The 16,105-nt window shown below is 63.0% G+C and overlaps 1 protein-coding gene across 1 annotated transcript in view; it reads right to left on the bottom strand.

Annotated features, from left to right (window-relative positions):
• Nucleotides 1–16,105, bottom strand: part of CCDC57 (coiled-coil domain containing 57) — a 41,940-nt gene that overhangs the window by 20,405 nt on the left and 5,430 nt on the right. Inside the window, 12 exon segments of the mRNA XM_070394891.1 lie at nucleotides 3,813–3,977; nucleotides 4,561–4,664; nucleotides 5,377–5,529; nucleotides 5,988–6,192; nucleotides 7,119–7,253; nucleotides 7,635–7,797; nucleotides 8,912–9,070; nucleotides 10,721–10,921; nucleotides 12,952–13,026; nucleotides 13,101–13,258; nucleotides 14,250–14,351; nucleotides 15,850–15,958. Coding sequence (XP_070250992.1) covers nucleotides 3,813–3,977; nucleotides 4,561–4,664; nucleotides 5,377–5,529; nucleotides 5,988–6,192; nucleotides 7,119–7,253; nucleotides 7,635–7,797; nucleotides 8,912–9,070; nucleotides 10,721–10,921; nucleotides 12,952–13,026; nucleotides 13,101–13,258; nucleotides 14,250–14,351; nucleotides 15,850–15,958 — 1,729 coding nt within the window.

Below are 16,105 nucleotides of genomic sequence, written 5' to 3' on the forward strand. Positions count from 1 at the left end.
GGAGCCAGCCAGCACCCACCCCCGCCTCGCAGGGTGCCCCAGGACCCATGAGGGCTGCGCCTCTGATGGGCCCCATGTGGGTGCCATGGCCACAGCCTGGGTGCCTGCTGCCCACCTGGCATAGAAGGGCTGGAGGGGCCCAGTGGTGGCTGCACAGCCCACCTCCTTCGCCGGCGCCCACCCTGCACTTTGCCCTCCGCTGGTCTAGTGGCCGCCCCTCTCCTGCCCCGGCTCCAGGCTCAGCCACGTGCTCCACCTGCCCTCAGGCTCCTCTCGACAACGGTGCAGAGAGAAAGCAGAGGCCATGGGGGCCAACACTCCAGGTCTGAGCCCCCAGTCCTAACCCCACTGAGGCCCGTCTCCCCACCTGACCCACCCCAGGTTCCTGCACAGACAGGTGCTCCCAGGGGGGCCTGCAAAACAAGAGCGGGGGGCTTCCTCTGCTTCAGGGGGGGCCCCCGAGAGGCCAGTGGTGCCCAAGGCCCAAGGGAAACAGGTGGCCTACTTGGCTGGCTGCTTCTGACACCTATGAAAAGGCGCAGTGTGCCTGTCGCGGCCACACGATCTGCCGTGGACACAAGGAAGTGCTCCGCGTCCCGGGCAGAGGCCAGCACGCCCTGTCCTGGCTCCTTTTCCTGGTGTGCCTTCCAGGCCTGGCAGGCGCCGTGCCCTCCGTGCCCGGGAGCCGCAGTGACTGCCCACGGTGCCTGGCCTGTGCCCCAGGCTACAGAGGCAGAGGCCCATGGCCCTGAGCCCCGGACAGACTGGACCTGTCTCCCCTGTGTGCCTGCTCTGCTTTCTCAGGGACGCAGGACAGGCGTGGGGTCCTGGAGGCAGGAGCGTGGCTCATGCACAGAGGCCCCCGAGGGGCTGACCCAGCCCGATGGAGTGTCACAGCCTCCCAGCAGGGTCTGGGCGGCCGGTCAGGGTGGGAGCTTGGCCAGCAGCATCCGACTCCTGTTAAAGTGAGGAGAGAGCAGTCCTGTACCAGATTCCCAGACCTTGGAGCATGAGAACCGTAAGAGAAGACACCCCCCCCCACGCCCTCAGCACGAGTGAGGTGGCTGCCCGGCCTGCGGTCTGGACGGCCAGCGCTCTAGTCCCTGGGGCTGCGCAGTGAGGGGTCCGGCAGCAGGGACCCCACCTGGCCCCCTTGGGCTCGGCTCCTGGTAAGATACGTTACGTAGATCACTCCAAGGTTCCTCCCCAAAATAGTGATTCCAAGCTAACAATGACCAGACCCCCCAGGAACTTCTGAACTCGTGGCCCCATGCTGCCGGCCCCAGGCCCCGAAGGCAGCTGGGCAGCAGCTGAGCTGTCCCCATGACGCTCCAGTCCATGGAGGAGAACGCTGGAGGCCAAGGCCTGGGCTGAGTGAGACCCACGCAATGCAGAGGACAGGGACCCACTGCAGATTCAACCCTCCTGCAGTCCCAGCCTCCAGCGGAGTCAGTGCTGGTTGGACAGCAGACACTGCCCCCCAGTGGACCCGTGCGTCCCTCCGGGTGCTGCCTGGTTTTCGGGTTTTCAGGACGGGGGGTGGAGCCAACGGCAGGCGGAGATGCTGTGGGGCAGCCAGGTCATCCTCGCTCTGACCCTTGCCACCAGCCCACCAGCCGCCCCTGCCGTGGGCCGGGCCACCAGAGGCCTGGGAGGCGTGTGACTGGGCTCCCTGTGGTCGGCTGGGGCCGGAGGGCCTGGCTTAGAGAAGCTGCAGGCAGCAGCGCCAGGTGGCAGCGGCCTGTGCTTGGTCACCTGCCCTGATGCAGGGGAAGCTGGGGACACTCCGCCCTTTATGCCCAGCCACCGTTTTACTTCCTGAAAACGAGGACGATCTCTTAACAACCAGTCAGCAAAACCAGTTCCACGTGGAGCGGTGTCCGAGCGAACGCACTGTCCACGTGCTCGGTTCCTCCTGCCCTGCCCCCGGCCCCCCAGACGGTGCAGCCCGCCCGCCTGTGTCTGTCCCAGCTGGCAACGGGGCCCTCGGCGAGGTGGTGTCCGCAGGTGAGGCTACTCCGACAGGGACACTCCCCTCTGTAACACGGGGTGTGAGGTGCAGACACCACTGGCCACCGGCCACCTTCCCGCAGTGTCCCCTGTGCGAGGCCAGCCCAGCTGACTCCCCGAGCAGGGCCGCTGCTCCTCTCCCTCCATCTCTGTGCCTGCGACTGAAGGGCCTGCTCCTCTCCCTCCATCTCTGTGCCTGTGTCTGAAGGACCCGCTACTCCTCTCCATCTCTGTGCCTGTGTCTGAAGGACCCGCTGCTCCTCTCCATCTCTGTGCCTGTGTCTGAGGGGTGACGGCGCCCCAGCACTGCCTGGCGGGTTGGTCAGCAGGCCCTGCAGGGTTCCTGCGCCCCGTCATGTCCCAGGCTGGAATCCGCCACCCGCCCCGGCTCCTCCAGCAGAGTGGGCGCTCAGCAAGGGGGCGCAGGTCTGCAGGGCTCCTGGGGACAGCTCCATTGCCCTGCTCTCCTCTCCCCCAGCTGCCCCGGGGCATCCTTGCACTCGGCCTTCTCCTCCCCCATCGGGGCTGTCTCCCAGCCACAGACACACAGCTGGGCAGCTGTGGTGGGAGCCCGGTGGCCTGGTCTGGGCAGAGGGACTGGCCACTTAGGTTTTTTGTGCCTCAAATTTCTCACCCAGGAAGTGACCTCCCCAAGGTCCTAAGACGCTTGGACTGAAGGAGGGAGACGCTGACCTCTGTGCAGACGAGCCCGAGGCGTGCCCCCGCTGCCTGCCTGTGGGCCCAGGGACCACTCTCCTCACTTGTAGTCCTTCCCCTTCGCTCTGACAAGGGGAATCAGTGACGCGAGAACCGCAGGGCGAGCTGTGGGCGTGGGCGGCAGGGGACTAGCCTTAGGGCTGCAGGACGCATCGAACCCGAAGGTACAGAGGTCAGTGCCCACCTGCCCCCACCCCACCGTCTCCCACAGGCACCCCTCATGGGGTCGCCCTAGGCGGAGAACTCCAGGGACAGGTCTCCGCTCCTCTCCTCCCCACACCCCCAGTCCTCTCGGTCCCTGCGCCCCCCCACCCGCTGGTTCTGGGAGCTGCTGGGAAACGACAACAGGCATGTCTTCCATGTCTACACTCCTTGCCCGAGCGCGGAGTGCCCACTCCCAGGCAGGGCTCACTGACGACAGGTCACTGGGGGACAGGTCTCAGGCCGTCAGGGGGCCCTGAGGGTCAGTATACCTGCGGAGGGAGCGCTCTGTGGCTCAGAACCCTGGCCGGGACCACAGGGCGAGACGGGCAGTGGGGCTGCGGGCCTGACCAGGACGAGGACGGAGCCCATGCCACAGGGGCCGGGCAGTGGTTTCAGAGAAGCTCATGGAAGCAACAGGGTCCTCTTGAAGGAAATCCCAAGTTAGCACTCAGTTCGGGGGCTCTCAGGGCCTCTTGGCAACTCGCCAAGACTCATCACACGTGCTGTTCCTGATGCCTGGCCTCTGAACCGAGGATTGTAAAGACCCGAAGACCAAGGCTGGTACTGCCCCTTCAGCAGGGTGTCCCCTAAAAGGGGAGGAGGGAGGAGGAGGGAGAGGGGGAGAGGGGGAGAGAGGGAGAGAGGGAGAGAGGGGGAGCGAGAGAGAGAGAGAGGGAGGAGGAGGGAGAGAGGGAAGGAAGAAGAGAGGAAGAGGGGAAGAGAAGGAGGGGCCCCAGGGAAGGCAGAGGAAGAGGTGGGTGGCCCACAGGCCTAGGCTCTGCTGACTAATTGGGCAGCACCCCCAGGGCGCCTTCTGCAGAGAGGCCGAGGCCGGGACAGGAAGCCACAGGTTGGATCAGGGGCGGGCACAGGACGCTCACCTGTCTCCCGAGGGCGGTGCTCTCTGGAGCCGAGGGCGCTGCAGCGAGATGCTTCTCCAGCTCGGACACCTGCTTCTGCAGCTCCCGCACCTCCAGGTGCACCTGGTCCACCTCGTGAGGAAGCTCCTGCCAGACCACGTCCCCCTGCAGGGGCTCCCGCAGCACCTGGGCGTTGGGAGGCAGTCAGGGAGGCCGCTGGGAGCGGCAGGAGGAGGGGGCGGGGCTGGGAGCAGCAGGTGGAGGTAAAGAGCCCGCACCAAGTCAGACCCAACTCCCCCCTGCCAGGCCCCTTCTAGCCTCAGGAGAGTCAAGTGCAGCGACCCTGTAAGGATCCTGACAAGTGCCATGCTCTTGGCATGTGTCACATATGCCAGCAAAGGGGGGCACTAGAGACAGACACCGTTAATTAAAAAATAAAACCACGCGGAGGTGGACACGTCCCAGGCTGTGGTTCCAGGACCAAGTGAGAGCCCGACCGTGACCCTGAACCCGCGTGCATGTGTGCGTGCGTGTGTGCGTGTGCGTGCATGTGTGCGCGTGTGTGTGCGTGCGTGTGCGTGTGCACGCCTGAGACTCCACGCGGGTGGCTTGGGAAGCATCGCAGATGTGACCCCCTCGCCCACGTGTGCTTACAGAGCTGTGGTCCCACAAACAGGAAGTGAAATGTATTTTCAATCAGATTCCCGGGCCCCCAGCTGCCCACCCAGGAGCACCCAGCAGAGACCCGCAGGCACAGGTCAGGTGGTACCTTCTCTCGGAGCCGGGCCACCAGGAAGCTCAGCAGACGTGTCCTGTCTCCCAGCCGCCTGAGCGCCAGCCCCAGGGAGGCGCCGCCAGCGGGCACCGCTCCTCCTGCAGAGAGAGGCTGTCAGGCTCCGCCTGCCGTGCGAAAAGTCATCCCTGCCTCTCCAGTCCCCAGTGGGATGAGGAGTGACTGGAGGGTCCCACAGAGAGAGAAAGGGAAGAGTGAGGGCAGCCTGCTGCGAGGGCTGCGGAGGGGCAGGACTCGGGCTCTGCGGCTGGGAAGGGGGGGCGTGGGGACAGCGATGGGAATGGGGGGGGCGTGGGGACAGCGATGGGAATGGGGGGGGCGTGGGGGCAGCGGCTGGGAATGGGGGGGCGTGGGGACAGCGATGGGAATGGGGGGGGCGTGGGGACAGCGATGGGAATGGGGGGGCGTGGGGACAGCGATGGGAATGGGGGGTGTGGGGACAGCGCTGGGAATGGGGGGGGCGTGGGGACAGCGATGGGAATGGGGGGGCGTGGGGACAGCGATGGGAATGGGGGGGGCGTGGGGACAGCGATGGGAATGGGGGGGCGTGGGGACAGTGGCTGGGAAAGGGGGGCGTGGGGGCAGCGGCTGGGAAAGGGGGGCGTGGGGGGCAGCGGCTGGGAAAGGGGGGCGTGGGGGCAGCGGCTGGGAAAGGGGGGCGTGGGGACAGCGATGGGAATGGGGGGATGGGGGCAGCGGCTGGCCCTGGGGCTGGGAATGGGGCCTGAGCTTGCGTCTGCACTGGGGTGACGCTGCTGGGACAGGGCCCTCAACCCGCGACTGGACTCTCACCGGGGGCGTCGGCTGCGGTACAGGCACCCGGCTGGACGTCAGCGGGAGACGAGGGTGTCTTCGAAGGCTCCAGTGCGTCTCCCAGCTGCTCTTCCAGGGTTTTAAACTTACCCTTCAGATTTCGTATTTCTGCTTCCAGAGCCAGAACATAATCTGACCAAAAAACCCGCCTGTAAACACGTGCACAGGAGTGGACACTCCCCCAGTTGGAGCGGCTGCCCCCCTGCCCCCCCCTGCCCGCCCCTCAGCGTCGGCACCCATGTGCCTCCCTCCCCTCGTCCCCAGAGCGCAGCGTCCAGGGAGCAGCTGGCCAGGCTCTGCGGGGAGGGCTCAGCAGCTGGGAGCCAACCCATCCAGGCAGCACCCACAGCCTAGGGCCCCCTGAACCGGGTGAGGTGAACTGGCCGCCCCAGCTGGCGCGGTCCCTGCTCCGGAGGCAGTGAGCTCCCTCACTTTTCTCTTCCGCTTCACCAGTAAGAAGCTTCTATCCCACGTACAGAACTGACGTAAGAGCCCTCCCCTGGAGGCGGGTGGCTGCGGGCTTTGAGGCCGTCTGTGAAGGGACATGCACCTCTCAGAGCCCAGGGGACAGGCCGGTCTCCCTCGCTCACCGGGGGCAGCGTCTGCGGGGGTGCCTGAGGCTGCTGTGTCTCCTGCTGGCTGGGCAGGGGGGAGCGCCTGCTCGCTCAGAGCCTCCATCTCGGCCCTCATCTGCGCAACCGCATTTCGCAGGCTGGCGTTCTGCTCCTGCAGCCGCTGGATCTCAGCAGACGGGAAACGTGCGCTCGCCTCTTCCCCGTGATGCCGAGGGAGCCCCTGTCACGTCCAGGAAGAGGCGATGGTTACGGGTGCTGCCCTCGCCCCTCATCTGTCCTCCGTCAAACCCGGCAGCGACCTCCCTCCCTTCCTAAGTGAACAGGAGTGTGAAGATCTCTTTTCCTTCTGTTTCACAAGCGAGACTGTTTTTTGGGGGCTCATCCTTTTCAGTCAAAAAGTCACTAGTCCCGGCTGGTGCCTATGACAGTAAAGACCCAGCAGCCAAGACACGGAGAAAGGACCCTGTGCGCTGGGACGGTGGCTGTTCTCTGGCCCCAGGGCGCTCCCAGGGCAGGCCCAGGAGAACGGAGGGTGAGCCCACACAGAAACGTGCAACAGCCAGAATGTGGGTGCCCTCTCATGTCCCCCAGCGATGCCTGAGCCAACAGAACAGGACCCAGGGGACTGTGGCTCAGCATGGACGGGGATGAACCAGAAAGATGGTGCGAGGGACCGTCCAGGGCTTAAGGCACCATCACTACCACCTGCTCAGGGGCCCGAGGAAAAACAAGAGCAGGGCAAGAACCAAATACGGCCCGGCCAGCTCGGCTCGCGGTCGATTCCGGTCAGGGCCCAGGCCCAGGTTGTGGGCTCCCTCCCCAGTGGGGGGCGTGCAGGAGGCAGCCGGTCAGTGAGTCTCTCATCACTGATGTTTCTATCCCTCTCTCCCCCTCGCTTCCTCTCTGAAATCAATAAAAATATATTAAAGGGGAAAAAAGAACATGACATCTGCAGAGATGAAAAATACATCATCTGAAACAAAAACCGACCGGGTAGGACAGGACTCAGAGCAGATCAGAGAGAAGACAGTGAGTGGAAACAACGAAAGCTCAAACTCCAGCACAAGCGAGACGAAGGAGGCCCAGGGTCAGTGCCCGGGAGCAGGAGGTTCAGACCCTCGGGGCAGGGGAGGACGGGGCACTCACCGGCACCTCCTGGTCCGGGCGGAGCCCGTGGTCCCTCAGGGCCTGCAGGGCCTGGTCTCTCTCCAGGGTCAGGGCCCTCAGCACCACCTCCTGGTCTCGCAGCCTCTGCTCCGCCTCCTGGAGCTTGGCAGCGACCTGGGGAAACGCGGACTCGTCACCTTGGGAGCAGTGCCAGCTTCAGTCCATGCCAGCTCCTAAGAGGCAGCCAGAGATGCCCGAGGAGAAGTGCCACGGAGACACGAGGTGACTGGCATCCCTGCAGCACTGGGCAGCGGCGGGACTCCGGACGTAGCCATCCCTCTCGGCCCACCACCCCGGCTGCCCGACCTGCTGCACGTGGACCTGGGAACCGCCCGGCACGGGTCAGCGGGAGGAACAGCTAATGAAACACGGGGCGAGGCCAGTGGGCAGAGCAGGGACACACTTATCACAACTTTCGATGTGAGTCCACTGCTCCAGGGGGACCAGTGTTTCCGAATGGAAGGGCCCACCCGCCTCGGAGACACTGCCGCGCACCTGTGCCCTGGCCGAGGCCAGCCCCTGCACCAGCCCCTCGGACTGCTGGTAGTGGTCCCGCTCGAGGCCCTCGCAGCGCCGCTGCCAGTCCAGGCCCAGCTGCACCTTGTCCCGCTCCAGGCTCTGCTCCCTCTCCACCGCCAGAGACAGCTCCCGCTGGTACCTACGGGGCCAGAGTCAGAACCGCGGACGTGAACATCGTTCCCGCCCCCCAGGGCCATAAACAAACAGATTTCACACCTGTCGGCAGCCGCAGAAACCTGTCAGGACAGAGGCGAGACCTCCGTGGCCCCGCCCCCTGGGCCTGGACGGTGTTCACACAGCCCAAGCGGGTCCCCATCAGACAGTCACACCCTAAAGCCACAGAACAAATACGCACAGAATATGTTCTCTGTCCAGAACAGAATTAAGTCAGAAATCAGTAGTAACGCCCTGGCCGGTTTGGCTCAGTGGATAGAGCGTCAGCCTGCGGACAGAAGGGTCCCAGGTTCAATTCTGGTCAAGGGCGTGTACCTTGATTGTGGGCACATCCTCAGTAAGAGGTGTGCAGGAGGCAGCTGATCGATGTGTCTCTCTCATCGATGTTTCTAACTCTCTATCCCTCTCCCTTCCTCTCTGTAAAAAAATCAATAAAATCATTTTTTTAAAAAGGAATCGATAGTAACAAAATGGTATCTGGAAATCCCAAAATAAAGGGGAATTAAGCAGCACATTTCTAAATAACCATGGGCCTGGGGGGAGGGGCCTAATACAGGGTGACAGGAAAAGATGTGGCTTTGGGTGGTGAGCACACAGGGCAACATACAGATCTCGTCACCTAGAACCTACATGTGAAACCTGTATGTTCATGTTGACCAATGTCACCCCAATCAATTGAACTTAAAAAAAGTGACCCACGGACCAAAGAAAAACCACAAGGGAAATCAGGAAATATTTTTAACGGAATACGATGAAAATCTGTGGGATACAGCTAAGCAGTGCTTGGAAGCACATTCCCAGCATTAAATGCTTGTATTTCTTTGAAAAGGGGAACGGTGCAAAGTTATAGTCTATGACTCCACCAGGGGAGGCCACCGCAAGAGCTCAAGTTAAAGCCGAAGGGAACAGACAAACGACTGTAACAAGGGTGAGCGCAGGTACCGGTGACACTGAGACAGAAAGAACTGAGAAAACCTATTTCCATCTGTTTCCCGTTTCTTGTCTTTCTTCCCCAACAGGATGTGAACAGGGACTCAGTGGCGTGAGGGGGCGCCATGACGAGGTCTGAGGGGACAAACCTGCCCACGTCCTGCTGGCACCGGGCCAGCTGAGCCCGGAGCTGCGCCGCGTCCTCCTGCAGCGACTGGACCTGCAGGTCCTTGGAGACTGTCTCCTTCGACAGCTGAGCAAGCTGCGCGTCCCAGCTGGCTCTCAGCGCGGACGCCTCTTCCCGGAGCCTGGGCAGGAAGGCAGCTGGGAGTGGGTGAGGTTCTTGTGCGAGGTCTCACACCCAGCACAGACACTCGCACACTCACTCGCACACTCACTCGCACTCACACTCACTCACACTTGCACACACACTTGCACACACACACGCACACTCGCACTCACACACACACTTGCACATGCACACTCGCACTCACACACTCACACTTGCACACGCACTTGCACACACACATGCACACTCGCACTCACACACACACACTTGCACACGCACATGCACACTCGCACTCACACACACACTCGCACTCGCACACGCACGCAGGCCTCAGGGAGATGCTGCAGATTATGCCGCCTCCACACTCGCGTCCACACCAGGGAGACCCCCTCGCCTAGAGGAGCAGACGGACCCCCCCACACACACCCCAGAGACCAGCTGAGCCCTGCGACGAGGCGGGCCTGTGCCTGGCTCTCGGGCCGTCCTCGAGCCTCACCTCGCCTGGCACAGCACTCCACGTGGACATTCAGCACGTACTTTCAAACTGAATAGTAAAACGAGGGTCTATAATGACCTTACATTCCCTGGTAAAATCACCAAAAACTGGGTAAATTTCACCAGAAGAAAGCCTTTAGAGGCGGGAGGGGAGGAGGCCACAGACCTGGGAGGGGCCACGCGGCACCGCTGGCCACACACGGCGAGCGCGACTCGCTCAGCTTTCCCGACCCCCCACCGGCCCACCGGCCCACAGAGTGGGTCCCACAACCTCCCAACATCGGCACCTAAGGAAGCGCCTGAGCAAGCTGCGCCTCCTGGTCTTTATGTTGCCAAAGCCGTTGTTCCTTTAGCAGAAAGGGCATTGGGCAAAGGATCCCCAGTGGAGAAGAGACAGCAGCCCCACGAGGGAAAAGCCGGGTGCGGAGCAGGTCAGCACTGAAGTGAGTTATTCAATTATCTCCTGAACGCAGCAGGGGACGCGCGCTCAGTCCCAGTGCCCATTACAAAGGTCCCCGCCGGTTCTCCCTGGACGCCTGGCGCCGTGGGACAGAGGTGGCTGGGAAGCGGGAAGAAAGCCGGGCTTAAAGGAACCAGCTAAGGGAGAGACGGGACCCACTGGGGCATCTGCTGTGGAAAACAGGCTGGCGGCTCCTCACAAGTAAATGACTTCCCACCAGCCCAGCACTCCCTCCTCTGGGCCCAGACTCCACAGAGCGGAGAGGACACCCAAACAGACCCACCGCATGCTCACGGCACAGCTCCCCCGGCAGCCAGAGGGTGGGGACCCCACGCCCAGCACAGACGCTAGGTAAACAAAAGGCGCCCCTCCACAGGGAAACCTGACCCGTGACAGCAGGACGCCTGGAGGACATGCGCTCGGGGAAGGGAGCCGACACAGGACACAGCGTGACCCACCGGCGGGCGGTCCCTCAAGAGCCAGGCTTGACAGAGGGAGCAGGTGGGGGCCGGGCCGGGGTGGGCGGAGTGCTTGGTGACAGGCTCAGTTAGGGGGACAGGGTCCGAGGGCGGAGCGTGGTGATGGCCCACAGCGTGTGCGGGCTCAGTGCCAGGTGCTCTCCATTCGCCACAACAAGCAGAGGCGCACCTTCACGCGCACCAACGGTACCATCTCACACCCGCACTGTTACAGTGACCCACGCCCCACACTCACCTGTCCATGGCGGCGTCCTTCTCCTTCAGGGCGTCCGCCTGCCTCCACTCGGCCCTGCGCACCTGCAGCTCCAGGGCCTCGCACTGCGCCTGCAGCTCCAGCACCCGGGCCTCCAGCGCCCGCAGCTGCTCCGCGTGAGTGCCCTTCACCGACGCCAGCACCGCGTCCCTTTCCCTGGCCGCCCGGTCGAGCTCCTCGTGCCTGGAAGACGGAGAGCGGTGTCCTGAGAGGAAGCCTGTGGTGTCCCTGCTCTCACAGCGAGGCTCACAGGGGCCAGTGCTTTACTGTCTCCCTCTGCGCTGTACTCACCTCCCGGTGTGTTCTGAGGACACCCCATAGACAGCTATGGGGGAGGGGCCCGCACAGCGGCCTGGCGCATAGCACCGAGCGTGTGCGAGCGTCTTCCCTGAACTGAAACCACGTCTGCATCAGAGGCCCGGGAAGTGGCGCGCAGAGGCGGGCCGGGAGCACTCAGCGGGCAGAAGTGCAGACTCCCAGGCCCGCGGGTTCCACAGGCCCCTCTGAGCAGGAACCGTCGGGCCCACGTCCCAGTCACGTCAGTCTTTGTGAAGCCTCGTATCCAACTTCCGAAAACTGAGGTGAACGACGCTGCCCACGCATGCAGACCCCGTACCCGTGGGCACTGCCTGTTCTCTGGCACACAGTCTAACATGCTTGGCACGTAACTGGAAGGAGGTCAGCACGTGAGATGCTGCCACAGCCAGCAGCTTCCAGTGGAGGGTGTGGGACACGGCAGCGGGCCCCCCGCAGGCCCTGGGAGCCCGGGGGTCTCGTTTTGGTAGAAGAGGCAGCCCAAGGACACGGCAGCTTACTGAGCAGTTACTGAGCTTCATAGTCCGTTACGTTGTTTTGCGAACGTGATACCTTCACTTAGGAACACAGCCTGCGACCTCAGTGAAGTCTATGTTGGTTTTCATGCACACACCCATGCTGCCCCAGGAGGCGCCATTCTACTTGGATAACACTGCTTGGGGAGGAGCAGGAACGGGAGCCGAGGAGAGAAAGGGCAGTGACGCTTCCACAGCCCAAGTGTGGCTCCACACGTTAAAAATATATATGCTCGCCCTGACCGGTGTGGCTCAGTGGATAGAGCACCGGCCTGCGGACTGAAGGGTCCCAGGTTCGATTCCAGTCAAGGGCATGTACCTTGGTTGCGGGCACATACCCAGTAGGGGGTGTGCAGGAGGCAGCTGATCGATGTTTCTCTCTCATCGATGTTTCTAACTCTCAGTCCCTCTCCCTTCCTCTCTGTAAAAAAATCAATAAAATATATTTAAAATCCTATCTAATAATAGACAAACATGGTAATTGACTGTACCTTCGCTATGCCTCCCATTGGCTAATCGGCATGATATGCAAATTAACCTCCAATAAAGATGGTGGCTAATTTGCATACTGCAGGCAGGGCGGGACAGTGCCATCCAGCCCGCTCCCGCCATCCAGGCCTGCTATCTGTGACCCAGGGCGGCGGGCATCCGTGTGCGACCCGACCCGGGGTGGCGCCCCAAACCCTGGATCGGCCCTGCCGTGTGCGCAACCCAGGGAGGTGGGGCAGGCACCAAAGGATCGGCTGCCATCTGCCACCCGGGGAGCAGGCCTAAGCCAGCAGGTGGTTATCTCCCGAGGGGTCCCAGACTGTGAGAGGGCACAAGTAGGGCTGAGGGACACCCCTCCCATCCCCTCCCACTCCCCTCCCCCACCAGTGCACAAAATTTGTGCACCGGGCCTCTAGTATATATACATATCCTTAGTGATTTCACACAGGAAGAGAAAGAAACATCAGTGACGAGAGAGAACCATGGACCAGCTGCCTCCTGCACACCCCCTACTGGGGATGGAGCCCCCAACCCAGGCCTGTGCCTGGGAATCGAACCCTGACCTCCTGGTTTCTGGGTCGAGGTTCAACCACTAAGCCATGCCGGCCGGGCTGCACTTTTAACTGAATGGAAGTGGGTGTGACGCTGCCATGGCATCTAGGTGGGTGTTAAAGAGCAGTTTTAGCTCTTAATGACAGTACTGTAAGATGCAGGAAATGATATTCATTCTCAACTATTTCAATTCATAATTTAAGAGGTTCGGGATGCAAACCTGAAAACACAGTGAGGGGAACAGGGTTTCTCCACCTCCCCTGGCCACACCGGGCGCTCACAGGCATCTGCACTGCAGGCCCAGGCCGCCCACGCCATCGACACGGGGCCAGAAACACTCACTTCCTCCGGAAGGTCTCCTGCTCCGTGCTCCGGGTGAGCTGCAGCGACTGGAGCTTGTCCTCCAGGTCTTTTATCCTGAGAAGAACCAAGTGTGAGTGGAAAGCCCCCGCAGTCGGCCAGGACCCCCCGGACCCGGAAGAGACCCGCACCGGGCGTCCTTCACGGCGGCGAGGTCCCGGAGCTCCCAGGCGGCGCGCTGCAGCTGCTCCTCCAGCTCCGCCTTGGCCGCCTGCGCGCTCTGCAGGGACTCGGCAGCCTGGGCCCCGGCCTCTCTCAGTGCCGCCAGCTCCTTGTTCAGAAGCTTAACCTGAGACAGGAAGAGGCTTCAGGACGAGGCTGTGAGCGTCACCCATCGGGATCGGGAGAAAACGCCGGCAGCTCCCCCGGGGGGGCCCACGGCCCTGGAGAGCTCCGCACCCAAACGAGGCCACGTGATCCAGCCGGCACTAACGGGCCAGTGTACCTGCTTCATTTCCTCACACGAGGTGTGAATACGATTTAGATCTGGACTCACACATGCAGATGGAGGTTGAGGGAACGGGCTGAAATCCCGGCCACACACTCCATTTTTAACTAACTTCTCTGGCCTCAGTTTCCTCGACTAACATCTGGGGACGGAATAGCTGCTGCCCCAAACAGCTCCCAGGCGTGAGCCCTGGGGGCAGCAGTGTTGGGGTCTGGAACCCACTCGCACAGCAGGTGGGGCCAGGGCCTGCACCTGGGACTCCCCCACCCTCCCCCCTGCAGCCCCCCTACAGGAGTGTCCTCCATGCTGTGGAGCACAGGGTGACCCCCACAAATCTCCTCTCCCCTGGTGCTCAGAAGTCCCCACAGTGGCCAGGTGAGGGTCACTGTGGGCAGCCCAGCCTCGCGGTCTGGATGCCTCGCTGGCCCTGGGGCAGGTGGGGCCCATGGGCACTGGTGTCTGTGCCAGGAACTGAGACTAGGGATGAGCTCCAGCCACGGAGAACCGCCAGGGTCCTTGGGCCCCTGATGGCGAGTGCTGCCCATGGACTGCAGGCCTGGGGGAAGGCTGGCAGTGGGGCAGGGACCTAGCTGACCACGAGGACAGGGCGTCCATTCTACTAGCACCAGCCAGGGCCGCTGGGCCGGGCCAGGCGTCGCCCCCTTTCACCTCCCCTGCACAGACAGCTCCCTCTCCTCAGGCTGATCCTTGACTCGGTGCTAAAGGCCCTGGCCCTGTGGGGGCTCCGTGCAAAGGAAGAGGCCTCGTGTGGCCCGACTCTCCGTTCAGAGGTCACCTCACCACTAGAGGCCCTGGCAGACGCGCCCGTTACCTTGAGCTCGTGGGTTAGGACTGTACTGCTCATGCTGTCAGCGTGCAGCCGGAACCCGTGCTCCCTCTTCTGCACTTCAGATTCGAACTCCAGCATCAGCTCCTGGGGATGGGAGAGGGTGAGCGGGCCGGACAGCGGGCCCGGGGTGCACACGGAGCCTCAGGCGTCTCGGAGGGCGCGGCCTGGCGGCAAGCCGTCCTGTGGCTGCAATCCTCGCTATGCAGTACGCTGAGCTGCCCCGCGCACACTGAGCTGCAGGGAGGCCCAGGGCGAAGCGTAAAGACGGAGGACTGGACACGAGCCCTGGCCGGACCACCACTCCGAACGGCTTTCCGGTGGGTTCCACCACCAGTGTCACTTCTCCTGACCTGCTGGTTTCTTGCTACAACAGACAGGCAACCGGTTGGGCAACCCTACCCCAGGCCTCCCGTTACGCCAGGCCCTTCCCAGCTTCACCCAGGGCTCATTCTAAAGGCAGACGCAGTCACCATGACGACGATAACACTGCCCCTGCCCACCCAGCAGTCGCATCCCAGCGCTCCCGCCATGCCCAGTGCCATTTCTCCTGGCATTTGAAGCACCTGCCTCCCACCCTCCTCTCTGCTTCTCTGTGTCTGTTCTTGTTCCCTCCTGTTTCCTTAGCGGCGCCCCTTCCCAGGATGCACCCCGCAGTGCGACCTTCCTCCCCTGCACAGCCTCCCGGCTCCCGACTGCGGCCACTGGCCTGTCCCTGCAACCCCTGCAGCCACTCTCTTGGGTCCCTCCTGCTTGGAAGAGGCTCCTGCCCCCAGAATGCCCCCAATGTGACAGTCGGGGCCCACCCGTCAGGTCCTGCCTGCAGGTATGGGAGCCGGGAGCCCAGCACTTCGGCCTCTGTCTCACGTCTTTCAGGCTCACTGGCTCCCGCCTCCCGTGAGCATCCAGCTGGCTCAGTGACTGGGGACACAGGGAGCCCGCGCTGGGCCCACACCTGGCCGTCACGAAAGCCTGGCTGTCGCTCTCCGGGGAGAGGGGCCTCACACTGTGCAGGTGGGACTGCAGAGCCACCCTTCACTGTTTGTACCCTCTGAGGAGCAAAACGAAGTACCAGGGTCGCATGAGTAACCTTACTGACGCCAGAAAGTGAACATCACCGCATCCACTGGTCCTGAGGTGTCACAGGACCAAGCACTGCCCTCTGCGCAGAGCTCTGCAGGCTGTGGCCACCAGGGGGCAGGCGGAGCCTGGCCTGTGACCCAAGGAACTCAGCCAGGACCAGAACCCCCGCCCACCCGGGGATGCTTCTGCGGCCACCACCCTGTCCCCGCCTCCCCGACAGGCAGCCCCTGGGGGCCTCTCGTGCTCGCCCCCTGCCAGCGTCCTGCAGCCAAAGGGCCCCACCTGACCTGTCCTCACCCCGGGCTCAGCCCCCACAGCTCCTCTGTCTACACCCACCCACCCTCCGGGGAAGCCCAGGTCCCAGCTCAGCACACTGGGACCCCACTCTGACCGCAGCCCTTCAGCTGTGATCCCCCAGATGCCAGACAGTTACTAGTGGTCGTCTCCCGGAACCCGGGACACCGGGCAGGGCAGTCCGCGCAGGGCCCGGCGCGCCTCCTACCTGTCTCTGCAGAGCCAGCTCGCCGTCCAGCTCCTGGAGCTTCCTCTCCAGCTGCCACTTCAGCTTCTCGTACTGTTCCCGCTGGCGGTCGATCTCAGCATTCTTGTCGCTGGGCAAAGACAACAGCATCAGGAGAAGCCCACTGGACAGTGCTCAGAGGACGCGGCGGGAGCCGTGTGAGTGTGAATGGTACTTCGCTTTTGAGGGGCGGCATCAGCAGGACCCAGAGAGCAGCACTGACACCCACACCAGAGCC

This window comes from Myotis yumanensis, unplaced genomic scaffold, assembly GCF_028538775.1.
Source record: "Myotis yumanensis isolate MYYU_CA2020_CCGP unplaced genomic scaffold, mMyoYum1.0.hap1 SCAF_16, whole genome shotgun sequence".
Classification (NCBI taxonomy): domain Eukaryota; kingdom Metazoa; phylum Chordata; class Mammalia; order Chiroptera; family Vespertilionidae; genus Myotis; species Myotis yumanensis.